General features: G+C 39.0%; 1 protein-coding gene across 5 annotated transcripts in view; it reads right to left on the bottom strand.

Annotated features, from left to right (window-relative positions):
- upf3a (UPF3A regulator of nonsense mediated mRNA decay) overlaps nt 1-27,187 on the bottom strand; it is a 54,673-nt gene extending 27,486 nt beyond the window's left edge. For all 5 annotated transcript variants that reach the window (XR_011886573.1, XM_072263162.1, XM_072263164.1 and 2 more), the window contains exons 1-5: nt 27,040-27,187; nt 12,167-12,273; nt 10,568-10,674; nt 8,674-8,772; nt 2,671-2,781 (exon numbers count right to left, since the gene is read on the bottom strand). Coding sequence is in view for 4 of the 5 variants with exons in the window: in XM_072263162.1 (XP_072119263.1) it covers nt 2,671-2,781; nt 8,674-8,772; nt 10,568-10,674; nt 12,167-12,273; nt 27,040-27,156 (541 nt within the window). In the remaining variant the exon portion in view is untranslated. The remainder of the gene's footprint in view (nt 1-2,670; nt 2,782-8,673; nt 8,773-10,567; nt 10,675-12,166; nt 12,274-27,039) is intronic.
- Between the last annotated feature and the right edge of the window lie 568 nt (nt 27,188-27,755).

Raw genomic sequence — 27,755 nt, 5'->3', positions numbered from 1 at the left:
TTCTGACAAAGCCCAATCAAATTTTCCCAAGCTATATTGCCAGCAGAAAAACATCATTTGATGAAAGTTTGATGCTAAAATCATTTCAGGTATCTTTATGTATGTAACTAATGTTAGTAAGTGTCTGGTCAAAATTTCTGGATGTTGAGAAAGCTAAAAATAGTTGATACTTGTCCTATTTGTCAGATGTTTATTTCCATAAGCCAGAGTTGAACTAAGAGATTGATATTAAAATTGCTTAATTTAATGTATAGTAATAAAGTAGATCTGGGTATAGATGGCATGATTTCAAAATTGCAATAAATACACAAAATGAAAATGCAATATATGAAGGCAGTAGTCAACTTAAAAATAGAATAGATATAATGACTGAATAGTTAGTCACGTGGCAGATAAAATTCAATGCAATATAGCAGTAGCCTTTAGAAAGAAGGTCAACTGGAGATATTATAAATTGAATAGTACAACTTTGAAGGAGGTATAGAAATTGAAAGATTGGCAATACTACATACAATTATTTATAAATATACAGCTAGTACAAAAGCAAGCAAATACTGAGCTTAATAAAACAGGCATGAGTCAATGATAGTTTCACTTCCTCCAAGTCAGATGGTTGCAACTTTAATTTTTGGGATATGAGTGCAAAATATGGACTGAACTCAGAGAGGGTGCAGAAGAGGCAAAAGAGGTTTACTATAATGATTCCAGTAATAAAGGACTTTAGTTATGCAAATGGACTGGAGAAATTGGGAGCGGACTTGATAATAGGCCCTCAATATCATGAAGGATTTAGCCAGTGGAATTGGAGAGAACCCAATTTGATTGCCAAAAAGAACCAGAGGATGTTTAATGAAGGAAATTGTCAAAGGAATAAAATGAAACACATAGAAAATGTTTTTTTTTTCTCTTTAGCAAGTAGTTAGAATCTGAAATGAACTTCAGCGGGGTGAGTAGAGGCAAAGTCAATCACAGCTTTTAAAAAAGGAACTAGATGTGTATCTGGAAAGGAAAAAGAAGTACAGGTCTGAGGGGAGATGGTGAGGGAGTATCTGGATTGTTCTTACATAGGCCCGGCACAGACCTGACTGAACAATCAGCTTCCTTCCCAATTGTATCCATTCTGTGACCCTGTAACGTGTGAACTGTGACAGTACTCCATCAACAGAGATAGTTTGTCTACTGGATAAAATTGAATCCGCTCTTTCAAATAGATGTAAAAATTCTGCATCATGAAGCAGTACAAGGTAGCTAGCACTCATGTCGTAACCAACATTCATTCTTCAAATAACAAAATTCGTACAGTATATCAGATCTTTATCTTACTACCATTTGCAGAATCAGTGTGCTGCTAGTAAATTGGCTGGTATCTCATTAACACTGAGGTTACTTCATTAGATTTGAAGTGTTTTTGATATGGTCTCTAACTATGATGCATATTGCGCAATGGGAAGATTTCTTTTTTTTGTTTGGTTAATCCCATTTTGAATCACCGGGTAGGTATCAGGTAGAAGAACATTGTGGCAAATTTAGTGTAGCAGAGTCTGAGATGTACCTCAAAGCCAAGGAGACTGTTCAGAAGCAATTTAACCCAGTGGGAATAGGGATGAGGGACTTAATCATTTATGTATCACTAAACATGGAACTTTTCTTGGAACAAGAAGGTTAAGGGCTGATTGACAGCAATTTTCAAAATTATGCAGAGTTTGTTAAGACTAAATAAGAATAATTGTTTCTCCCTACAGTAGTCAATATCCAAAAGCACAGGCTTTAGAGCATAAACAAAATAACCAGAAGGAATATCAGAGGATTTTTCTTACACATTGCATTAGCATGACATGGAATGCAGTATCAGAAAGGAAGATGGAAGCAGATTCAAATAATTTTCAAAAGAGAATGTACAGGGTAACCAAAAAACATGTAAGGCTGTAATGCAAAGGCAGGCTGGTATGACAGGATGTGTGTGTTATTCTGGTGCGACTAAATGGATTGATCTTTCATGAAGCTGGCACTGGCATGATAGACTAAGTTTACCAAGTTGAACCAACTGCAGTAATTTAATGTTTTAATTTTGCCGATACTGGAAAAAGTATTTTACACTGTCAAGAGTGCACCATCATTCACTATACCTGTATGAAGGTCAGTAATATGCTAAATTGGAATATTAATTAACATGAACAATATTTCTTCACGGATTAAAACACCTTACTTTCTGAAATCACAAATGCTAGTAGTATTAGTTATCAATACTCATTCCCCATGGACATTTTTTTTATAATAGAATAAAAATATAAGAAGGAAAAACTAATCTAGTCAGAGGTCAGACATAAACAAAACAATGAAGTGACTTGTATGAAATAGCAAACAAAAGCAAAGCTAATGGATCTGGTCTTAACTGGATGTTAATTATCCAAAAGTGGAGAAGATCTTTGTCCTATTTGGGTTAGAGATTTAATCTTAAAGTTTGATTTTAAGTATAGTTCAAAATATTCCTTGTAAAAAATATATAATGAATACATCCACATAAGGAATTATCCCCTGTACAGTTTAACTCACATTTGATCAGTTAATGATTCTAACAATATAATAAAATCATAATTGGCCATGCTCCTAAATAAGTACTATCTAAAAAGTGGTGACAAAAGTGGACCTGAAAATCACCATCAGACTAACCGATCAGTTCTCTGGTCTTTGCCTCTATCTCGCCCAGTAATGTCTCTGGGTTAGCTGCAACTTTTTCTTCATCAGCACAGTAACTTTCCAAAAATTTCTTGTACTCAGGATCTGTAATTACACAAAAATATGTTCAAGTATTTATAAATATTAAAAAAACTGATGAGACTTCATTACTTTTTATTATAGTCTAATAGATGTTACAAATAGCACAAGAAAAAATTATTTGAATATGTTTTCTGTTAATTGGTTAAAGCAGAGCAACTTAGACACTCCTCTATTTACCATTAAAAGTTAAAGTCTGTCCCAAGCCTTGTGGCCCATCAGGCTGGTGCTTATGCCGGTTTCCGTGGCGTGAAGCGACTGAGAGTACAAGACTCCCCCCCAGATAGGACGCCAGTCTATCGCGAGGTTAAAGGTATACTAAAGTTAGAGAGCAACTGTGTAAAAAATAATAAAAATCGAATACTATAAACATATATTTAAAAGGAACTGATAACTTTTAGGCAAGCATTTTTCCAAATCTTTTTTAGTAAAACAAATGTGGCACATTGTTTTTGTACACCAATGGATGTAGTGAAAGTAAAGTTGAGGCAGGCTCTCAGCCAGGACATTGTAGAATAGTGGAGCAGTATATAGGGATCTTATGACTTATAGCTTCCACTGTGTTCTTAACAATTTGCATATTCTGAATATATTTCATTCACTCAGTGATTCCAGAAAGGACCAGTGAATTTATAATTATTGGACCTATTTAACCCATTTTTAAAGGAACCATTTCAATTTATGACCTCTCTATTCTGAAAATGTGAGGGATCAGACATACTATGCTGTTATAGTGCACAGATGCAATTAAGGCTCCATTTCCAAACCTCCGTTTTGTTAAGAGGCTGATGGTCAAGAAATGGCTGCATTATTTTGACTTAAGATCTCTGGTGTTGAAGCATAGCTTCGTTTTGGGCCCCCTTGACCCAGCAGAGGTGCTCAGCTCTTCTAACATTTAGTAATACTTCTATGTGTAAGATGACATGAGGAAAAACAAACTTCTAAAAAAATGCTTGAGTACTTCTAAAAAGTTGTTAAGATCTGTGTGTAGTATCAGGGTTAATTGTGGAAATGGGTTCAATTGCAGTGTTCAAAAGAGAGCTAGTTATCCGAAAAGGAAATAATTTGTGGATCATGTATAGAAACAAGGAAAGTGAAACTCATTGGCATACTCTTGCATGGAGACAGCCTAAACTAAACAGGCTGAATAACCTCCTTCTTTGCTTAACTATACTGTGATTCCATATCAGAAGACACCTTCAATTTTATATTAAGATACTGTACATGTCAGCATCGGTTTTAATATAGTAATTTATAATATAATTTTCTAAGATTAAAAAAAAAGTAAATATCAACATTTTTTAAAATTTCAGTCATTAGATTTTCAGATTTTTATCATCTTTGGATTCTTTCCACCAGCACAAAACACACATTACCCCTGTCTCCTACTACCCTCAAGCTCATCTAGTAAGAGGAAATACTTTTACATTAATTATGATGGATCTCACAATTTAATTTCCTTTTTATTTTAATGTGCAGGAAGTTCAAGCATTATATGTAAAATCATTATGAAGTAATAAAATATGACTGAGAAAATTTTAAATTGCTTAATAATGCATATGATGTCAGTATTTTTCAGTGACAATGGTGGTGTGAGTTAAATTAATTTAAACCAAAAAACAGAAAGCATGAAAACATGCAAAAAGAGGATGGTACTTTTCTGTAGTTTTGAAACCTCTCATCTTAAATTATTGCTCTTCCAAAAGAACAATTTGCATTGTGAGTGCAAACAAGGTAGAGAAATATCTCAAAACATTCAGCAGGAATATAAACTGAAGTTTGATACTAAACTACACTGACACTAGGACACACAGCCTAAGACTTGATCAACATTACATTACATGTTAAGATCCAGATGAAAGAAAAGTAGTACAGTGAGTTTTAGGCATGGAACGTTTTGGTCTAGGCAAATGGAAAAGCTGTTTTTGGTAGAGAAATTAAAATAACTTCAGGAGAGCAAGAGATTGTTATTGAAGGATGGAACAAAGATTTAAGCTTACAGGACTGAAAAAGATTTCAGAGACTGAAGGATTGGAAAATAAGTCAGAGCAACTTGAATACTAGGATGATGAGTTTTAAAAGTCAGAGAAGGTATTATTTAAGCAGAAAGCCACAGAAATTGGCAAATGCAGTCATAATAGGTGACACAGATTTGCAGCCAATTACTGTAATATAATTTGAGCAGGAGAGTACCGACTAAACTCCATGCAAAATTAATCCATGCAAAGAAGGAAGGCAACCCAAGAGATAACTGGAATAGTTATATTCTGTGGTAACAAAGGCAAAGGTAAGGATAAGATCATTTGAGAGAAAGTACAGAACTGGCTGACATTAAGGATAGTTTTGGTGATAGAGTGGATATTCAAGTGCTAGAGAGTGGACATCAAAGTTCTAAAGAGACTGCTTCAGCTCTGGACTATATCCTGAAACAGGAATACTAGTCAGGAATTTGAATTTTGGCAGTGACCGAAGACAATGCCTTCAATCTTTGCAGCATCCATTCACAGTAAACAGTAGGGGTGTAGGGAGTGTCGTAGAAAAGAGGGACACTGGTATTCAGGAACATGGATCCCTGAAAGTGGAGTCACAGGTAGACAGGGTGGTGAAGAAGGCTTTCAGCACACTGCCTTCATCAGTCATGGCACTGACGACGTTGGGAGGTTATGATGCAATTGTACAAAATGCTGGTGAGGCCGCACTTGGAGTATTGTGTTCAACTTTGGTCACTCTGCTAGAGTAAAGATGTCATTAAATTAGAAAGAGAGCTAAAAAGATTTACAAGGATGTTACCAGGTTTTATGGACTGAGTTATAAGGAGAGGATGAACAGGTTAGGAATTTATTTTATTCCTTAGAGCATAGGAAACATAGCTGACCTTAAAGAGTTGTATAAATTTAGAAGAGTGAATGCACTCAGTATTTTCCCAGGTCTGGAGAATCAAGAACTAGGTGGCATAGATTTAAGTTGAGAGGGGGAAAGCTTTAATAGGACCTTAAGAGGTCCTATACACACCTTCACAGGGAAGAGTTTGAGCAGGTAGAATAATAATTTTAAAAAGACAATTGGACAAATAAGTGGATAGGAAAGGTTTAGAAGGATATGGGCCAAATTGGACTAGTTTGAATGGGCATCTTACATATGCCTATAATACCCCATTGTAACCTACGACAACCATCTATATCATCCACAATATGACCACCAACCTTTAGGTCATTGCAAACTTACTAACTTCTACTTCCTCATCTAAGTCATTTATAAAACTCACAAAGAGCAGGGATCCCAGAACTCTTCCCTGTCGAACACCATTGGTCACTGACCTCCAGGCAGAATATACTTCATCTACTACCACCTTATGCAGTTAAGCCAATTTTGGATTTACAAGCCAATTTTCCCTGAATCCTGTGCTTCCTGACTTTCTGAATGAACCTACCATGGGAACCTTGTTGAACACCTTACTAAAATCCTCATACACCATATCCACTGCTCTACCTTCATCAATCTGTTTTGTCACTTCCTCAAAGAAATCAATCAGGCTCGTGAGGCACAACCTGCCCCTCACAAAGCCATGCTGACCATCCTTAATCAAACTATGCTTCTCCAAATGTTTGTAAATCCTTTCTCTAAGAATTCTCATGAACTGTTTGCCCATCACTGATGTAAGGTTTACAGGTCTATAATTCTAATAATTATCCCTATTACCTTTCTTGAACAAAGGGATAATATTTGCCTTCTCCAATCTTTTAGTACTACTCCTATGGCCAGTGAGGATGCAAAGATCATTGCTAAAAGTGCAGCAATCTTCTTCCTCACTTCCCATATTAACCTGGCATATATCCTATCTGGCCCAGAGGTTTATCTATTTTAATGTTTTTCAAAAGATCTAGTACGTCCTGTTTCTTAACAGTAACACATTCCAGCATAACAAGGTCCCTCTCACCAACGAACACTAAATTGAAGTATTCATTAGGGATCTCTCCAAACTTCAGGCACATGTTTCCTCATTTATTCCTGACTGGAATACCTTCAGTGTGGTTAGCTTCCTGTTCTTCACATATGTGTAGAACATACCCTAGTCCTAATCACCAAGGCCTTCTCATGTCCCCTTCTAGCTCTCCTCAGTCCCTTCTTAAGCTTCTTCCTGGTTACCTGATGACTTTCAAGCATCCTTGCTTCCTAAACCTTATGTTCCTTTCTTCCTCTTGACTAGATACTTCACTTCTCTTGTCAACCATGGTTCTTTCACCCTACCATCTTTTCCCTGCCTCAAAAGGACAATCTATCCAGAAGCTATGTAAGTACATAGGGTTTAGCATGGTTGGCAATTTGGTCAGCATGGACCTAAAGGGTTTCTTTCTGTGCTGTATAACTACAGTACATAGCAAAACACAATGCGTGGGCAATTTTTTACATGATAGAAACAAATGCAGATAGCTTTGGGGTGTATGGGTAAATGGAATGGAAATAATGTATGGTCTTCAAACTTAAATCCTTAGATTGCTTAATGATTCCACTGCATTTAAGGAGCTGAAACAAATGAATGGATTTTTGTGAACAGTCAATGAAGAAATAAAAGATCCAATTATAAAGCTCAATTACTCCATTTGTACAAAGGTATCAAATAACATTATTGTAGAACAAGAAGAGACACGAGATTACAAATGTTGGAAATTCAGAGCAATACACAAAGGAGCTAGTATACAAGAATCATGGGGAGAAAGGGTTGAGCAAGAGCTGGCATGTGATATGTAGATCCAGGTGAAGAGGGAGAAAGTCAGGTGAGGGAGGGGGACTAGAAATGCTATCAGATGCTGAGAGGTAATAAGTGGAAGTAACAAAGAGCTGAAGAAGGTGGAATCTGATAGGCCAGGACAGTGGATCCTTTAATATAGGGAAAGTGGTAAGGCGGGGGGGGGGGGGGGGGGAACAGTGTGAGAATGTATGGGTAATTGAGAGAGTGGGAGATGGAAAAGAGATGGAGTGATGGATTTCAGAGAGATGACAAAAAATAAGGAACAGAGGGGAGTGATTACCGGAAGTTAGAGAAATTGATATTCATGCCATCAGGTTGGAGACTACCAAGGCAGAATATAAGGTGGTTTTCCTCAAATTTGCATGTAACATCAACTTGGCAATAGAGGAGGTTTGTACGGACATGCTGTTATTGGAATTAAAGTGGCTGGCAACTAAGAGAACAAATTTGATGGTTTCCTGTCAATGATAAAATGAGTGGATTTGGTAACAAAGGAAACAAATAAAAAATATTGGAAAAATAGAAAATGTAATCAGATGTAAAACAATGTCATGCCAATAGCAAAAATTTGATATTCTGATTCTAATGAAGGATAATTTGGATTTTCAATATCTAAAGACATTGCAAATACTTATATTAACTAAACCAGAATATATTAAAAGGAGAACAGAGTTCCTTACTGAGAAATAAAGAAGGAAACAATATTCCTTCATCATCAAATATTATGATTTTGATAGTTGAGTAGGCATTAAAATTTGTTTAATGCATCCTAATCATACATTACAACATTTTATTAATTGATCAAAATTTTAGATGTTAATCAAAGATACCATGTTTTCTTTCTGTTAAATAAAAATAAAAAAAATACTTTTTCTGCATTGGTTTTTAGTTGTTAATTTGGCTTGGTTTGCATTATTTGGTAAAAGGGCCAACTGAATTTTATCTAATTGATAATGCAATTAGCTTTATGGCCCTTCTTCATAATATTCATAATTGAACATAGAAAAGGCATTATCTCATTAAGCACTTCAAGTTAACAATTTGTATGTTACAATGTTGCTCTGTATGTGAGATGAAGTGTTGAACATGTAAGTCTAAGTACAGTACTGACAGAGTTATTTTGCTTTTCTTTCATTCAAGATAATTACCTTCTTCAATACTTCCTGATTTTGCATCTTTCTTCTTCAATTTCCTTTTAGAAATTTTCTGAAATGGTGCAAACTCAACTACAGCAGGGTATTCCTGGCCTGCATGGGTTCCAATCATAGGAAGATAAAGAGTAATTTGTTGTTTAATACAAGTTTCAAACCAAAATTCTGTTCAAATTTAAGTATTTGCTGTGCTTCCAATGCAAGTCACATTAGGAAATTATGACTGTAAACATAAACAGTGATCATATAGTTTTTAAGATTTGAGCACAATAAGATTTGGTCTTTAACTAATTTTTAATACATTCCAACTATGAGACATTTTAAACTCTTCATCTGAAATTTCTGTTAACAAATTGATCTAGAATCCATTTTTATTCATTAAACAAGTCCTTATGAGCCAAGTAATCAAGAAAGTCACAAATGTATAATGATAGAAATCATGATTAAAAGTAATGGGCACCATTTGCTCTAATATATTTTTTTTTGTCAGCTGTGAAGACCAAACCATTGCTCTACAGGTTTTTTAAAAAACATGCCTGAAAATTGCACGACACTTTAAATGGTTTTCTGTAGTATGTATATATGAATATTTAGAATGAAAATTGAAATATCACAGTTTTGATTTTACTTATTAATTGAAAGGTATAATGAAATACAATACAACAAAGAAAACCTTTCACATTTCGTAAACTTTTTCTCATCTGTCTTTATTACAAATCCATTGTTTATAAACATTGTTCAGATTAATCTTGCATCCAGAAAAAGATACATATTAATCCTCATTAGATCATCAAAATGTTCCAATTCTAGTCTGTTGCTGGATTTCCATATGATTGAATTTATAAGACTGAATCCATGTTTGCAATCAGCACTAGAAGCTTAAAATGTACCAACGATGTCAACAAGCATTGACAGTTCTCCAAATTCTTCATTTCTAAGTATGTAGTTCAACATATCAGTGAATATCTTAACTTCTCAGAAATGACAAATTTGAAATCAATTATTACTGTGATATATTGGAGGCAATGCTTTTATTGTTGTTTGTATTAAGAGCTGGGTATTTTTTTTTGTCAGTCATACCACATTCTCTTTTCCAAATTCAAAATTGGTCGTGTTTGCCATTCTTTTAACTCACTGTCAGGAAATCTATTATCCAAATGATTACACACACGTTGAACGAATCGAATAATAGGCGCAGTATCGATGTCAGAATTTATAGCTTTTGCTGAAAGGTTACTTACCCAAATAGTCAGAATGTAGAATTTTTCACATGCAGCTAACACAAACCACAACTCACAACACACGTAAATGTCGTCAGGCAGTTAGAACAACGGACAGGCACAATAGCAAAAGTAAAATGTTTGACTGGATGGCATCAGTGCTTAGTGGACTGGCGGTTTATCAACAATGAATTACTAATTTCCATTCTGTGTTTATTGTGACAATTTGTAACAGTGACAATATAAATACATTGAAGCTCTAAAATGTTTCAAAGTAAAGGTTGTGGTATATTTATTACTTAGAAAATTTATGTATTACATTCATTAATACATAATTAATTACAGGGTACTTCACAATTATATTAACATTATACAAAAGAAAATCCTAGCTGTGCAGCAACAAAGGCTATGTGCACAAGAACATTTCAGTTATATTGTGGCTGCACACTCACGGGAATAGTGGGTAGTGGGTTTGAAAAAATTTAATATTTTTGCACAAATAGCAATTAAGCTTGATTTATTTTTGGTGCAAACACAGATAAATGTTGATATCCAACAGACATTACAGGAGATGCAGCAGCTGTGGGGGTACTTAATGAGTAAATGGAAGTTTCTGTAAAATGGGAAGTCTAGATTGTTTGATTTGTAACTCAACCATTTTGCATGTTTACCTTTATTATCAATGAAGATATATCCATCAAATCGGTCTCTGAACAGAATTATATCATCAGGGTTTTTAAAATTGATGTAAGCTCTGGAGAACAGGTGAGGGTAAAGGCTGATAAAAATAAAAGATATATAGTTCACAATTTCATTTGGATCATATAGATAAGTATCATTAAACAACTGACAACTGCAATAAATGATATTGACAAATCAAAAAAAAATTGAAAATTAGCAAGTCACTAGTAACACAAAAGTAAGAGATAAAAAAAACAATGATTTTGTGCAATCTGCACTATCAAGGAGTTTGCATAATTTAAATCTACAGGTTGAAATAAAAACAGAAGACTTTTCCAAGGCAAATACCAAATTTGGCAGCCCCTAACCCAAAGAATATTAACCTAATATTGTAACTATTCTATGAAAAAGGGATCACCCATTTTTAATTCGGTAAACATAATCTGTTCAAAATATTTAAAAGATATAAATAATTTAGATCACAACTGCAAATGTGTGCAGTCTTTCACAAAAAGAACATCAGTGCCAAAAAAGTGTGCAATGCATAATAAGGGGGCTTTTGAGTTTCCATTTTGGCTTCCATTTAGGCAAAAAATCTTAAATAATTTTCAGTAAAATCTTTTAAAAATTGTAGTTACCCTTGCAATATAAGAAAATGTCATGTAGCTGCAAAAAGGTAACAATGGTCTGAAACAACAAAGTGAACTCTTTTTCTTTTCAAAGACACAAAGAATGTATTATATATACTGAATATATAAACTATATATTACAAATACTAATGCAGGCTAATTTTAACAACTCATCTGAAAGATGGTTTCTCCAATTATGCAGCAGTGATTTCTGTTCAATAATGAAGTATGAAATATGTTTATTATCACTCACCAAAGGAAGATATCAGGGTGAGAAATATACAGGAGGGACTTAAGAATAGGCCCTTCTGGTCCTTTGAGCCACACTACCCAGCAATCCCCTGATTCAATCCTAGCCTAATCACAGGACAATTCACAATGACCAATTAACCTACCATCCAGTATGCCTTTGGACTGTGGGAGGAAACCCACAGGGTCACGAGAAGGAAGTACGACCCTTTACAGGCAGTGGTGGGAATTGAACCCAGGTACTGTAAAGCGTTGTGCTAACCACTATGCTACGTACAGTAATTCCTATAGTATTGGATATTAAGGCTGTAAGTCTTAAAATTACATCCAAGTTGTAAAAATTATTTAGACTAGTTTTCAACGTTAACAACTTTTTAAAATAACGACAACATTCAATACCATTTCATCCATTTTTTCAAAGATTATAGATTGAAAAGTTACAATAACGCAGCAGCACCATTTCAATAGTTCTTAAGTGTTTCTTGTGAAATATAATTTCCTTAATGGTTAATTAATTTTAAAGAAAATAAATTCAATTTTTTATTTTTAACAACGGAATACCTCTTGAAAAAGAGCCATATATAAAACCAAATACCACTGATGTTGCATTTACATGAACGACTTGAATTACTGAATCTTAAGTTTCATTAATTTTTGATAACTTATTTATTAACATTATACAGTTATAAATGGATCCAATACATTTCATACCTTACATCTGCAGCACAAAATTCAAAATAATCATGTGTAGGTAGTGGATGTAGTTGCTCTTCTAGCTGTGCTTTGGTTAGGTTAGGAGGTAAACGCCTAATCACCACCTACAGATAATTGAACAAAGAAATAAAGGGATTTTTTGAAGTATGGAACAAGAATATTTTTTCCATTTTAGTTTACTAATTCATTGAGGCACAAGTCATATCCAATTATTTTCTCAATAGATTCCTGGGATTTTGCTTCCATTACATTTTAAACACTGGCTTCACGTTCATGAGTTTCACATTTTGACAAGCTTTAAGAAAACGGCATTTATCAAAAATCAAATGAATTTGGGCTACACTTAATGCACAATCCAATTTTTAAGCTGATAGACATTTTATGATAAATGCTGATTATGGTATAAGACCTCTGTAACGCATTAAGAGATCTTGAGGGAAGTTTCCGAACATTGCATTTGCAGACATCCCACCTCTCCCGGAAGTTCCGGGAGTCTCCCGCATTTTAATAGTGGCTCCCTGATGTCCGCAAATTATATACAATATCACGGAAATCAATTTTTTTGAGAGCGAGCGAGAGAAAGCAAGAGAGAGCACGAGAAAGAGAGCGAAAGCAGCAAGCAAGAGCGTGTGAGTGAGAGAGTGAGAGCGAGCAAGAGAGAAAGCAAGTGAGAGCGTGCGAGCGAGAGAGCGAGAGCGCTTGAGAGCACGCGAGCGACCATGAGAGAGAGCGCGAGCGAGAGCGCGCCATGGCAGAGTGTTCCAAAAAAAATATAAAATGTACGTCACCCCAGACTACATTAAAGTGTACCCCTGCCTAATAGGGGTCAAAATAATGACAGTGTTGCTCGCTGCACTGTTTACAACAGTGACCTTTCTATTGCCCATGGTGGGTTAAGACTGTAAAAGATGTGTTGAGGTGAGTTTAACAGGTGTCATTCGTTCATTAGCATAGCTAACGTTATTTAAACTAGCTGGCCAGCTGCTAAGGAGCTACTCTATTGCAGACTTGCCACCTCTCCCGGAAGTCTCCCACAAATTGATGGTGCTACCTCCCTGGAATGAGTTTTTGCAGGGTGAGATGTCTGTATTTGCATCAGAATTTCCTCCATATCCATAATATGTTGTGCTTAAAATTATATGGATTTACAGTCAAAAGCTGAAAATTTTGAATTAAGAATTTTCATTTCTCAAACAAATAGTTAAGTGAAGCAAACATCACCAAGACAATTTTAAGTAGGGTTCCCCCCCCCGCCCCCAAAATCAGGTTAACATAGGTGGTTTTGAGATCAAAACATAAACAAGATGCCAAAAAAAAAGGATATGGTTTTGCCAGAAAACAACATCAAATTAATGGAAACTGGTTAGAGGACTGAGAAGAGCAACTGTTGTTTTTCAGACTGCTGAGAAAGTTACCAGGGATAAGTGACAGGAATATGTTCTCAAAAAAATTACATGAACTTCCATGCATGAGCAATAACAAAAGTTGCAAAGCTTAAGTGACTTCAAGGATATAGAAACACCACATTGACTATATACAAGTCAATACAGGAAGATTTTTGAGGTGATTTTATTTCCCCAAATTCTAAAAAAACATATTCCAGTAAAATTATTTCATAGTAGAGGGATTTCAATACTCAGGCCCTCTTGATCCCTAAAAAAAATAGGCAGATATGCAAACCTGAAATTTTATATTTTTTCCAGAAGGGAAATAAAATACAAAGGTAAAGAGGTATGCTGAATCCAGTTAGGTCATAGTTCAGTAGGTCTACCAAAATAAGTTGAATTGGTTCAAAAGGCAGGAACAGTAGCATTTTTTGTTTGGAAATCTCTATGTTGATTTATTGCCAATGATGACATGAAGAACCAAATTTACCCAAATGAAATGGCATTTGTTCTAAATAAATCAATCACACTAAGTGACAAATGGCAAAATTACTTCTGCAGGTATAAGTTTAAAATAAGGAATTAGTAGCTGCTAAAAAATTACACAAATTGGCATTTCAAAGTCTTCAAACTAATGATATAACAAGTGAGTAGAATTCAGGGGATAGAATCAGAGACAAAGGAACATACAATGACCACTAATGAAGAAAAATACAAACAACACAAAATACAATTCAGTTAAGCAAGATGTTTTTCTGTTAAAAATTATAGATATACCCATTATCAGAATCATAATTATCACATACTTAAATGTCATGAATTTTGTTATTTTGCAGCAGCACTATGCAGAGACATAAAAATTACTATAAATTACAAAATAAATAAAATAATGCAAACCAAAGGGAATAACAAGATAGTGTTTATGGCCTGTTCAGAAATCAGATAGCAGAAGGGAAGAAGCTGTTTCTGAAAGGTTGAGTATGGGTCTTCAGGCTCGGGTAGCTCCTCACAGATGGTAGTAATGAGAAGAGGGCATGTTCCAGATGGTGAAAGTCCTTAGTGGTACAAGCTGCCTTCTTGAAGCACTGCTTCTCGAACATGTCCTTGATGGCGGGAAGGGTTGTGCTTGTGATAGAGCTGGCTGAGGCAATAATCCTCTTGCAATCTTGCACATTGTAGCCTCCATACAACCCTATGATGCAACCAGTCAGAGTGATTTCCACTGTACATCTACAGTGTTTGCTAGAATCTTTGGTGACATACCAAATTTCCTCAAACTCCTAATGAAGTTGAGCTGCTGCCATATCTTCTTCGTGATTGCATCAATGTGTTTGGCCTAAAATAGATTTTCTGAGATGTAGACATCTTAAAGACAGGAACTTAAAGCTACTCATCCTTTCCACGACTAAGCCCTCACTGAGGACTGATATGTATTCTCCCAATTTCCACTTCTTGTCCATTATCAATTCTTTGGTCTTGCTGACATCAACTGTGAGGTTGTTATTGCAAACTATCTCACTCCTCTTAGGCCACTTTGTTGGGATTCTACCAACAACAGTGGTGTCATTGGTGAAGGAAGGAAGGAATGAATGAATGAATAAATAAATAAATAAGTGTGTGTGTGTTTTAGCTGTGCTTGGCTATGCAGTCTTCAGTGTAGAGAGTCGAGCAGTGGGCTAACAAGCAACCTTGAGGTGTGCCTGTGTTAATTGTCAGCAACAAAATATTATTATCCAATCACTTTGACTATGGTCTCCAGATAAGGAAATCAAGGGTCGAGCTGCAGGAGTGCAGGAGTGCAGGGGTGCAGGGGAAGATACTGAAGCCCAGGTTTTGAAGCTTGGTGATTGATACTGAGAGGATGAGGGTACTGAACAGTATTATAACCATCAGGAAAAGGCCATCTGATTTGTCCAGCCAAACCAACACAATTGTGTACTTCATGCGTCACAATAAGGTTTCTTCCCCCTTCCACTACCCTAAGATATCTCCTGAAAAGGTTAAAAAGTATATACTTTTTTTTGTTAAGTACAATATTTCCTATACTGAACGTACCATTTAGCCAGAAGAGTTCTAAAACAGATCATCTTCCCTGATAAAAATTAATTAAATCAAAGAATGTAAACAAATGCCTAAAAACAGTAATATAGTAATTTCCACAAAATGCTGGAGGATCTCAGCAGGTCAGGCAGTAGCTGTGGCAAAGAGTAAACAGTCAGTGTTTTGGGCCGAGACCCTTCGTTGGGTCTGGAAAGAAAGGAGAAGTCAGAGTAAGAAGGTGGAGGGGGTAGGACAGGAAAAAGTACAAGGTAGTAGGAGAGAGGGAGGAGTGGAGAAAAGAGCCAAGAAGATGACTGGTGAAAGGGGTAAAGGGCTAGAGAAGGGAGAATCTGATAGGAGTGGATAGAAGACCATGGAAGAAAAGGATGGAGAAGGAGCATCAGAGGGAGTTAATGAGCATGTAAGGAAATAAGGTGAGAGAAGGAAAGGAGGTGGGCAATTACCAGATGCTGGAATCAATTATAAAAGATGAAATAGCAGCATATTTGGATAACAGTGGCAGGATAGGTCCGAGTCAGCATGGATTTATGAAGGGGAAATCATGCTTGACCAATCTTCTGGAATTTTTTGAGAATGTAACTATGAAATGGACATAGGAAAGCCACTGGACGTAGTGTACCTGGACTTTCAGAAAGCCTTTGATAAGGTCCCACATAGGAGGTTAGTGGGCAAAATCAGAGCAAATGGTATTGGGGGTAGGGTACTGACATGGATAGAAAACTGGTTGGCAGACAGGAAACAAAGAGTAGGGATTAATGGGTCCTTTTCAGAATGGCAGGCGGTGACCAGTGGGGTACCGCAAGGCTCGGTGCTGGGACCGCAGCTATTTACAATATACATTAATGATTTAGATGAAGGGATTAAAAGTAACATTAGCAAATTTGCTGATGACACAAAGCTGGGTGGCAGTGTGAAATGTGAGGAGGATGTTATGAGAATGCAGGGTGAATTGGACAGGTTGGGTGAGTGGGCAGATGCATGGCAGATGCAGTTTAATGTGGATAAATGTGAGGTTATCCACTTTGGTGGTAAGAACAGGAAGGCAGATTACTATCTGAACTGTGTCAAGTTAGGAAAAGGGGAAGTACAACGAGATCCAGGTGTCCTTGTTCATCAGTCACTGAAAGTAAACATGTAGGTACAGCAGGCAGTGAAGAAAGCTAATGGCATGTTGGCCTTCATAACAAGGGGAGTTGAGTATAGGAGCAAAGAGGTCCTTCTGCAGTTGTACAGGGCCCTGGTGAGACCACACCTGGTGTATTGTGTACAGTTTTGGTTTCCAAGTTTGAGGAAGGACATTCTAGCTATTGAGGGAGTGCAGCATAGGTTCACGAGGTTAATTCCCAGGATGGTGGGACTGTCATATGTTGAAAGATTGGAGCGACTGAGGTTGTATACACTGGAATTTAGAAGGATGAGAGGGGATCTGATTGAAACATATAAGATTATTAAGGGATTGGATACGCTAGAGGCAGGAAACATGTTTCCAATGTTGGGGGAGTCCAGAACCAGAGGCCATAGTTTAAGAATAAGGGGTAAACAATTTAGAACGGAGTTGAGGAAAATCTTTTTCACAAAGAGGGTTGTGGTTCTGTGGAATGCTCTGCCTCAGAAGGCAGTAGAGGCCAATTCTCTGGATTCTTTCAAGAAAGAGTTAGATAGAGCTCTTAAAGATAACGGAGTGAAGGGATATGGGGAGAAGGCAGGAAAAGGGTACTGATTGTGGATGATCAGCCATGATCACAGTGAATGGTGGTGCTGGCTCGAAGGGCTGAATGGCCTACTCCTGCACCTATTGTCTATTGTCTATTAAGTTCAAAAAAATTGATGTTCATGCCATCAAGTTGGAGGCTACCCACACACAATATAAGGGGTTGCTCCTCCAACCTGAGTGTGGCCTCATCACAGCAGTAGAGGAGGCCATGGACTGACATGTTGGAATGGGAATGGGAAATAGAAATGAAATGGGTGGCTACCCAGAGATCCCTATCTCTTTCACCAATCAACTTCCCAGCTCTTTACTTCATCCCCTCCCCCTCTCCCTGTTTTACCTATCACCTACCACCTTGTACTTCTTCATTCCCTCTCCCCACCTTCTTACTCTGACTTTTCCTCTTTCTTTCCAGTCTTGATGAAAGGTCTCTGCCTGAAACATCGACTGTACTCTTTCCCATAGCTGCTGCCCGGTCTGCTGAGTTCCTCAACATTTTGTGTATGTTGCTTTGGATTTCCAGCATCTGCAAATTTTATAGTAGTTGGAATATAGTAATTCCATTCAACTTTCATGCTTGTTCCATCCATCAGATAATTGAGCCCTACCTCAAATTCATTAACCCTTCTTTGCAGCATATAGGTCTTTTCTAAAAAGAACACTTCCCTCTCTGTTTAAAATATCCACAGCCTTTATAACAGAATCCAGTGTTACAACTCAAATGAAAATGGGTTTGCCCACAAACTACATAGATCAAATTTTAAGATTGCCTTCATGTTTTTGATTCCTCCATTTGAAGAAATAATTTTAAGCAAAAATTTATCCTGTCATCACTATAACATTAAGCATCACAAATTTATTAGCAATTCAATGTCAGAGGCATCAGCGGCAGCAGAAAGCAGGTGGATCACCACCAAACACAGAGAATTATTTCTTCTTATGTGGGTTTTTTCCCTTAAAAACAGTACCCGGTTTGCAGGTGTGGGAAGCTTCAGAGGCATCGGCAGCAGCGGAAGGCAGGCAGAGCACCACCAAACACAGTGAGATCTTTCTCCTTGCTTGGGGGTTTTTCTTATTTTTAAGCCATAAAAGAGAAATAGGATCTAGCGGAGCGGCCATTGTCGGAATGGGGGCTAGAGTCAAAGTGGGAACTTAGAGGCTTTGACAAGAAGCGGCTGAGGCCAAAGAAACAGGCAAGAAAGGTAGGTTTTCCCTTTTGTTATTGCTGATTTGGTCTACGTTGCCATAGTACAGTGCAAGCAGATGGTGGAATGATCATCCTGTAGGATGTAGGAATTCATGGAAACTGATGGTCTTTCTGATGACTACACCTGCGGGAGTGCAGCCAACTCCAGCTTCTGAAAGTCCGCATTAAGCAGCTGGAGCTGGATGAATTAAGGATCATCAGGGTGGCAGAGCAATTGATAGATAAGAATTCTGAGCAGATGGTTACACCCAGAGAGCAAAATTCAGGGAGTAGATGGGATGAACACCAAGATGGTAAATGGAGAAAGAAGTCAGTGCAGGGTCCACCTGTGGCCATTCCTCAGCAACAGGTATACTGAGGGGGTTGACCTATCTGGGCAAGGCAGCAGCAGCCAGACCAATAGCACTATGGTCAGCTCTGAGCCTCAGAAGGGTAGGGTGAAATCAGGTGGAGAAATAGTCATAAGGGACTTGATAGTTAGGGGGACAGGTAGGTGATTCTGGTGGCAGCAAAACAGCCACCAGGATAGTGTGTTGCCTCCCGTGTGCTGGGGTCCAGGATGTCTCTGAGTGATTGTAGAATATTATTAAGGGGGAGGGTAAGCACCTTTTCAAGGTGGTAATCTCTGGATTACTCCCGGTGCAATGAGCTAGGGAAGGTCAGAACAGGAAGATAGCGCACACAAATGAGTGGCTGAGGAGATGATGTCGGGGGCAGGGTTTCAAGTGCTTGGATCACTGGAACCTTTTCTGGGGAAAGACTAACCTGTAGAAGTGGGACGGGTTGCACCTGAACTGGAGGGGAACCAATATCCTGAGGGGGAGGTTTGCGAATGCTCTTGGGGAGGGTTTAAACTAGATTTGCATGGGGGTAGGAACCAAAGTGAGGAAGCAGAGGATGGGGCGGTTGGTGCACAAGTAGAGACAGCTTGTAAGGAGCTTGTGAGGAAGGATAGGCAGATGATAGAGCAAAGATGCACTTAGCCAGATGGTTTGAGATGTGTCTATTTTAATGCAAGGAGTATCATAAATAAGGCGGACGAACTTAAGAGTGTGGATCAATACGTGGAACTATGATGCTGTGGCCATTACAGAGACTTGGATGTCTCAGGGGCCAGAATGGCTGCTGAGTGTGCCGGGCTTTAGATGTTTCAAAAGGGACAGGGACGGAAGCGCAAGAGGTGGGGGTGTGGCATTGCTAATTAGGGTTAGTATCACGGCTGCAGAAAAGGAGGAAGTCATGGAAGGATTGTCTATTGACTCGGTGTTGGTAGAAGTCAGAAACAGGAAGGGCCAATAACTCTACTGTGTGTTTTTTTATAGACCCTCCCTTCCAATAGTAGCAGAGATATCAAGGAGCAGATAGGGAGACAGATTCTGGAATGGTGCAATAATAATAGGGTTGTTGTGATGGGTGATTTTAACTTTCCTAATATTGTCTGGCATCTCCTTAGATCAAGGGGTTTGGATGGGGTGGAATATGTTAGGTGTGTTCAGGAAGGTTTCCTGACACAACATGTAGATAAGTCAACTGGAGGAGAGGCTGTACTTGATCTGGTATGGGGAAATGAACCTGGTCAGATGTCAGATCTCTCAGAGAGCATTTTGGAGGTAACAATCACAATTCTATCTCCTTACCATAGCGCTGGAGAGGGACAGGAATAGACAATTTGGGAAAACATTTAATTGGGATGGGGGAAATATGATGCTATTAGGCAGAAACTTCGAAGCATAAATTGGGAGCAGGTATTCTCAACGAAAAGCATGGCAGAAATGTGGCAAATGTTCACAGAACATTTGCATGGCATTCTGCATAGGTATGTTCCATTGAGGCAGGGAAAGGATGGTAGTGTAAAAGAACCATGGTGTACAAAGAATGTAAAAGAACCATTATGTAAAAGAATTTAGAAAATCTAGTTAAGAAGAAAAGTTTATGAAAGGTTCAAGAAGATAGGTACTGTTAGAGCTCTAGAAAATTTCAGGGTTGCTGGGAAGGAGCTTAAGAATGAAATTAGGAGAGCTAGAAGGGGCCATGAAAAGGCACTGGCAGGCAGGATTAAGGAAAATCTCAAGGCATTCTACAAGTTTGTGAAGAGCAAGAGGATGAGCTGTGTGAGAACAGGACCATTCAGGTGCAGTAGTGGAAATGTTTTCATGGAGTTGGAGGAGGTAGCAGAGGTACTTTGCTTCAGTATTCACCAGTGAAAAGGACCTTGGCAATTAAGGGTATGATTTACAGTGGACTGAAATGCTTGCGCATATAGACACTAAGAAAGCAGATGCACTGGATCTTTGCATCATCATTTGGGAAAGGAGAAGTACCAGAAGATTGGGGGGTTGCAAATGTTGTTCCCTTGTTCAAGAAAAGGACTAGAGATAACCCAGGAAATTATAGACCAGTGAGTCTTACTTCAGGGGTAGGCAAGTGGTTGGAGAAGATCCTGAGAGGCAGGATTTATGAGCATTTGGAGAGACATAATCTGATTAGGGATAATCAGCATGGCTTTGTCAAGGGCAGATCATGCTGTACAAGCATGATTGAATACCTTGAGGATGTAACAAAACACATTAATGAAGGTAGAGCAGTGGATGTAGTGTATATGGATTTCAGTAAGGCATTTGATAAGGTTCCCCATGTAAGGTTCATTCAGAAAAAAACGAGGCATGGGATCCAGGGAGACTTTGCTTTGTAGATCCCGACAACACACATCAAAGTTGCTGGTGAACGCAGCAGGCCAGGCAGCATCTCTACGAAGAGGTACAGTGGACGTTTCAGGCCGAGACCCTTCGTCAGGACTAGACGCAGTCCTGACGAAGGGTCTCGGCCTGAAACGTAGAGATGCTGCCTGGCCTGCTGCGTTCACCAGCAACTTTGATGTGTGTTGCTTGAATTTCCAGCATCTGCAGAATTTCTGTTGTTTTTGTAGATCCCGAATTGGCTTGCCCACAGAAGGCAAAGGGTGGTTGTAAATGGTTCTGCATGGAGGTTGGCTAACAGTGGTGTTCAGCAGGGATCTGTTCTGGGACTTCTCTTTGTGATTTTTGTAAATGACCTGGATGAGGAAGCAGAAGAGTGGGTTAGTAAGTTTGCTGATGACACAAAAGTTGGGGGTGTTGTGGATACTATGGAGGGTTGTCAGAGGTTACAGCAGGATATTGATAGGATGCAGAACTGGGCTGAGAAGTGGTAGATGGAGTTCAACCCAGATAAGTGTGAAGTGGTTCATTTTGGTAGGTCAAATTTGAAGACAGAGTATAATATTAATGGTAAGACTCTTGGCAGTGTGGAGGATCAGAGAGATCTTGGAGTTTGTGTCCATAGCACACTCAGAGCTGCTGCTCAGGTTGACAGTGTTGTTAAGAAGGCATATGGTGTGTTGGCCTTCATCAACCACGGGATTGAGTTCAAGAGCCATGGGGTAATATTACAGCTATGTAAGAACTTAGTTAGACCCTACTTGGAATACTATGCTCAGTTCTGGTCACCTCACTACAGGAAGGATGTGGATACTATAGAGAGAGTGTAGAGGAGATTTACAGTTGCCTGGATTGGAGAGCATGCCTTATGAGAATAGGTTGAGTGAACTTGGTCTTTTCTACTTAGAGCGGCAGAGGATGAGAGATGGCCTGATAGAAGTGTATAAGATGATGAGAGGCATTGATGATGTTATAGCCAGAGGCTTTTTCCCCAGGGCTGAAATAGTTAACACAAGGGGGCATAGATTTAAGGTGCTTGGAAGTAGGTACAGTGGAGGTGTCAGAGGTAAGTTTTTCCACACAGAGAGTGGTGGGTGTGTGGAAAGGAATATCTAGCAGTTAAGTGCCGTCCTTTTTACCTACCACGGGAGTTCTCTGGGTCATTTTGGTAGCAGTATACATTCTACCTCAGGCCAATGTCAAGCAGGCTTTAGATCATCTGAGCAATGGGATCAACATGCACGAAACAGCACACCCTAACACCTTCATCATCATTTTGGGAGATCTCAACTAGACCAGTTTGAAAAAAATCACTAAGCAATTACCATCAACAGATCACTTGCAATACCAGAGGAAACAACACACTGGACCATTGCTACGCCACCATCAAGAATGCCAGCCGTGCTATTCCATGCCCTCACTTCGGGAAGTCTGATCACCTGGCTGTACTTCTACTCCCTGAGTATAGGCAAAGACCGAAGACTGCAGCATCAGTAGGAAGGACTAAGAAGGTATGTACAAGGGAAACACAGGAGCACCTACAGGACTGCTTTGAATCTCTGAATACAGGACTGTATTCAGGAATTCATTTTCAAACCTGGATGAGTATGCTGCAGTCATTACCAACTTCATTAAAACCTGTGTGGATGAGTGTGTGCCTACAAAGATTTACTATACATTCCCAAGCCAAAAGCTGTGGATGAACCAGGAGGTACATCGTCTGCTGAAGGCTACAGCTGTGTTATTCAAGTATGGTGACCCAGGCCTGTACCAGAAAACCAGGTATGATTTGCAGAGGGCTATTTCAAAGGCAAAGAGAATTTCAAATGAGCTTAGAGGTGACATTGGATGCATAGCAATTCTGGCAGGGTTTGCAAGACAGTACTCCCTACAAAGCGAAACCCAATAGCATGAATGTCGGCAATGCTTTACTGCCAGATGAACTCAATGCCTTTTATGCCCAATTTGAAAGGGAGAACACAACTACATCTGTGAAGATCCCTGCTGCACCTGATGACCCTATGATCTCTGTCTCTGAGGCCGATATTAGGCTGTCTTCAAAGAGAGTGAACCCTTGCAAGGCAGAAGGTCCCGATGGAGTACCTGGTAAGGCTCTGAAAACCTGTGCCATCCAACAAGCGGGAGTATTTAATGACATTTTCAACCTCTCACTGCTGTGAACGATAGTTCCCACTTGCTTCAAAAAGGCAACAATTATACCAGTGCCTAAGAAGAATAATGTGGGCTGCCTTAATGACTAACGCCTGGTAGCACTCACATTGACAGTGATGAAATGCTTTGTGAATTTGGTCATGACTAGACTGAACTCATGCTCAGCAAGGACCTGGACCCATTGCAATTTGCCTATCATCACCATATGTCAACAGCAGACGCAATCTCTGTGGCTCTTCACATGGCGTTAGACCACCTCGACAACACAAATGCCTACGTCAGGATGCTGTTCATCAACTATAGCTCAACATTTAATACCATCATTTCCACAATCCTGATTGAGAAGTTGCAGAACCTGGGCCTCTGTACCTCCCTCTGCAATTGTATTCTTGACTCCCTAACCAGGGTTGGTGATAACATATCCTCCTCGCTGACAATTAACACTGGTGCACCTCAGGGGTGTGTGCTTAGCCCACTGCTCTACTCTCTATATACACATGACTGTGTGGCTAGGCATAGCTCACCTACCATCTAAAAATTTGTTGATGATACAACCTTTTTGGTAGAATCTCAGGTGGTGACGAGAGGGCGTACAGGAGTGAGAACTAGTGGAGTGGTGCCGCAGCAACAGACTGGCACTCAACATCAGTAAGAAGAAAGAGCTAATTGTGGACTTCAGGAAGGGTAAGATGAAGGAACATATACTAAATCTCATAGAGGGATCAGAAGTGGAGAAAGTGAGCAATTAGTTTCAAGTTCCTGGGTGTCAAGATCTCTGAGGATCTAACCTGGTTCCAACATATTGATGTAGTGATAAAGAAGGCAAGACAGTGGTTATACTTCATTAGGAGTTTGAAGAGATTTGGCATGTCAACAAATACACTCAAAACTTCTATGGATGTACCATGGAGAGCATTCTGACAGGTTACATCACTGTCTGGTATGGGGGCAGGGCAGGGGGGGGCTGCTACTGCACAAGACCAAAAGAAGCTGCTGAGGGTTGTAAATTTAGTCAGCTTCATCTTGGGTACTAGCCTACCAAGTACCCAGGACATTTTCAGGGAGCGGTGTCTCAAAAGGCAGCGTCCATTATTAAAGGCCTCCAGCACCCAGGGCATGCCCTTTTCTCACTGTTACTATCAGGCAGGAGGTACAGAAGTCTGAAGGCACACACTCAGCGATTCAGGAACAACTTCTTCCCCTCTGCCATCCAATTCCTAAATGGACATTAAATCCTTGGACACAACCTCAACCTTTTTAAAATATACAGTATTTCTGTTTTTTGCATGTTTTAAAATCTATTCAATATACATATACTGAAATTGATTTACTTTTATTTTTTTTCTTCTCTTCTATATTATGTATTGTATGGAACTGCTGCTGCTAAGTTAACAAATTTCACGTCACATGCAGTGACAAAAATCCTGCACTGCCAATGCCTCAGATACAATAGGGTCTTTTTAAGAGATTCTTAGGTAGGTACGTGGAGCTTAGAAAAATAGAGGGCTATGCAGTAGGGAAATTCTAGGCAGTTTCTGGAGTAGATTACGTGGTTGCACAACATTGTAGGCCGAAGGGCCTGTAATGTGCTGTAGATTTCTATGTTCTAATGCAAGTCCAAGTCCTTTAAATAACTTGAATATCTTCAACAAAGGTACTTAGAAAAATTCTAAATACTTCAATAATATGGTCCAATACAAGTTCTATTTTAATTTATGCAGAAGTGAGTTCAGTGTAAGTTTTCAATTCTGTTGGTATTACTCTTATATTGAAAGCAATAAAAGTGCTGAAAGGATTCACTGTTTAAAAAAATCATAAAAATATACCTGCAGAAACGAAAACTTAAAATCTCCTAGAGATCAATACACAAATTAATTTTATCCTAATAAAATTCTTAAACGATTAGGAAATGATTGCCCAAATTAGAATTTAAACATAATTTAGTGCATTAATGAACAAAACATACAAGTATGTCAGATTTGCAGATCATGTGCAGATGGCAGGGGTAATTACAGACATTTTTAACCTCTCCCAGCTTCAGTCTGTAGCTCCCACCTGCTTAAAGAAGACCACTATCATCCCAGCACCTGGGGAAAAGAAGGTAACAACTACAATGCAGTGGCTCCGGCATCGACCACCATTGCGTGCTTCAAGGGGCTGGCCTTGACACACAATAACACCAGCCTTCCAGACAAGCTCAGCAATTGGATTCTTGACTCCCTAACCAGCAGCAAGGATAGGCAGCAACACCTCCGCCACGATTATTCAGATTCTGCTCGAACTCCAGCTCGGAGATGACACCACCGAAGGAGATGAGGAGTTTAGTAAAAAGGGTGTCAGGTGTCATGCAGACAACTTTTCCCTTCATGCCAGCAAAACAAAACAGATCTTTGAAACCAGACTCCCTGCTATGTACTGTACTCGGTCTGTATTTCTGATTGCCTCAGTAAAGCAGGCAGACCCCGCCCATCCCAGACATTCTCTCTTCTCCTCTCTTTTGGGCAGAAAACATGTGCCACTAGGCCTAAGGGCAGCGACTATCCCGTCCTTATAATATTGAATGGTTCCTCAGTAGGATAAAATTATCTCTTGACCTCGCCATCTGCAGCATTAGGACCTTGAACCTTATTATTTATTTACATTTTCTCTGTAGCTGTTACACTTTATTCTGCATAGTTATTGTTTTATCTTGTTCTACCTCAATGCACTGTGTAATAGATCTGTACGAAGTATGGAAGACAAGCTTTTCATTGTATCTCTGTACATATAATAATAAATCAATTTCATTTCAAGCGGCTGATATACAGTACTATGTTTAAAAATATTCAGCTGTTCTGGAGAAATACAATTAATGCCTTAAATTGGTTGACCACATTGGTTACAACTACTTTCCTTCCTCGCACACAATTACTTTAGAGCTGTCATTGGCTTTCCAATCTATGTGCTTACAAAGAAATCGTGCCATATTAAAAATGTGTCTAGTTTACAGCGAATTGATAGATGTATTGGGCTAATTAAAAACGTGCAAAACATTGACACCATTAGTGGGATTTCTTTTAAATCACCGATGTATTATTTTAAATTAACTTACGTTAAATTACATTTTCCGTAATGACTGACATACTAACGAAATTACTGCAGTGAGATACCCAAGTCATGGGATTCGTTGTGTATTCTCCCCTTTTTTCCCTCCCGCTTTCCTACAGCAAATTATTACCACAACTGATTCAAAGAATAATCAAGAGCCGTCTCCTGTCTTGTAAGCATAAATTTGATAAGAGAATGCAGCAGGCTGCCCACGATCGGTTTACAATGTACGTTTTCTCAGGGAGTCGTTGGAAAATTTCTGTACCAGCATTGTCAAGTGCATGGATGCTCTCATTAAAAAGAGAGAGCGGCTGTCAACCAGCAATTGGGGACCCGAAGCAGCAGGAGAGCCCGGAGCCAGGGCTGACAGTTGCACCACGTGCTGTCCTTACGGCTCGGATTGGTTCGCCAGCTGTCAATCATCGCAAGCGTTCGCTTCATTCGTCTGACCGTTTTAACTCTCGCGTCACCATGGAGACCCCGTAACGCTCTCGACAAAAGAAACGATTCGCTTGAGATTTTTTTTAAAAGGCAGGTATCACTAACCCTACCTTGGTGAGCACCTCCTTTTTCTCATCCTTTTCTTTCCGCTTCTCGCCTTCCTCTCTATCTCGGAACTGGATCTCCACTCGCCGCTCTCGTCCCTTGTTCTCCTTCTCCTCTTTCATTCCGCAGACGCGCCTCTCGCCTTCTTGGCGATGGAAGCACCACCTATCGCGAGAATATCGCGCACTCGGGAGCCCTCCGCTTCGCTGCCGCTCTCCCATTGGTTGCCCCCGACGACTTGATGCCACAAACTGGATGACAGTCAGTGCGTGATGCGACCCAGGTGACGGTCTCAGTGGCCAGCTCACGCACTGACATTGCCGCGAACCACGTCTAGTGACATTGTGTATTGATTTCAATCGAAATTGGAGCTTGGGATTCCATGGAAACATTTTGTGGGTCCGCCCGGTGTTCTGTCAGTCCGTTTAAATATCATTCCACTTTCGTGAACAGCCCCTGCTCAGAAACAACAAAAAACTGATTTTGTAGAAAGGAGGAATGATTTCTTCAAATCGACGCTCAGACGAGGATCGAAAATCGTCGGACTAGATTTGCCACGCTCTATCTCTAAATAAAAATTTTAGGAAATACAGTAGAGTTCTGAGAATGAGGACAGGTGCAGAAACGAGATCCCTAATGACTAGTGAGAAAGAGGGTAATAGTTTGGTGTAATAAAAATACCGAAAAGTGTGTATTAATTATTGTCGAGAAAGTAGATACT

This window comes from Mobula birostris, chromosome 7, assembly GCF_030028105.1.
Source record: "Mobula birostris isolate sMobBir1 chromosome 7, sMobBir1.hap1, whole genome shotgun sequence".
Classification (NCBI taxonomy): Eukaryota; Metazoa; Chordata; class Chondrichthyes; order Myliobatiformes; family Myliobatidae; genus Mobula; species Mobula birostris.
Note: the sequence above shows the minus strand (reverse complement) of the source record. Positions and strands in the feature narration are given on the sequence as shown.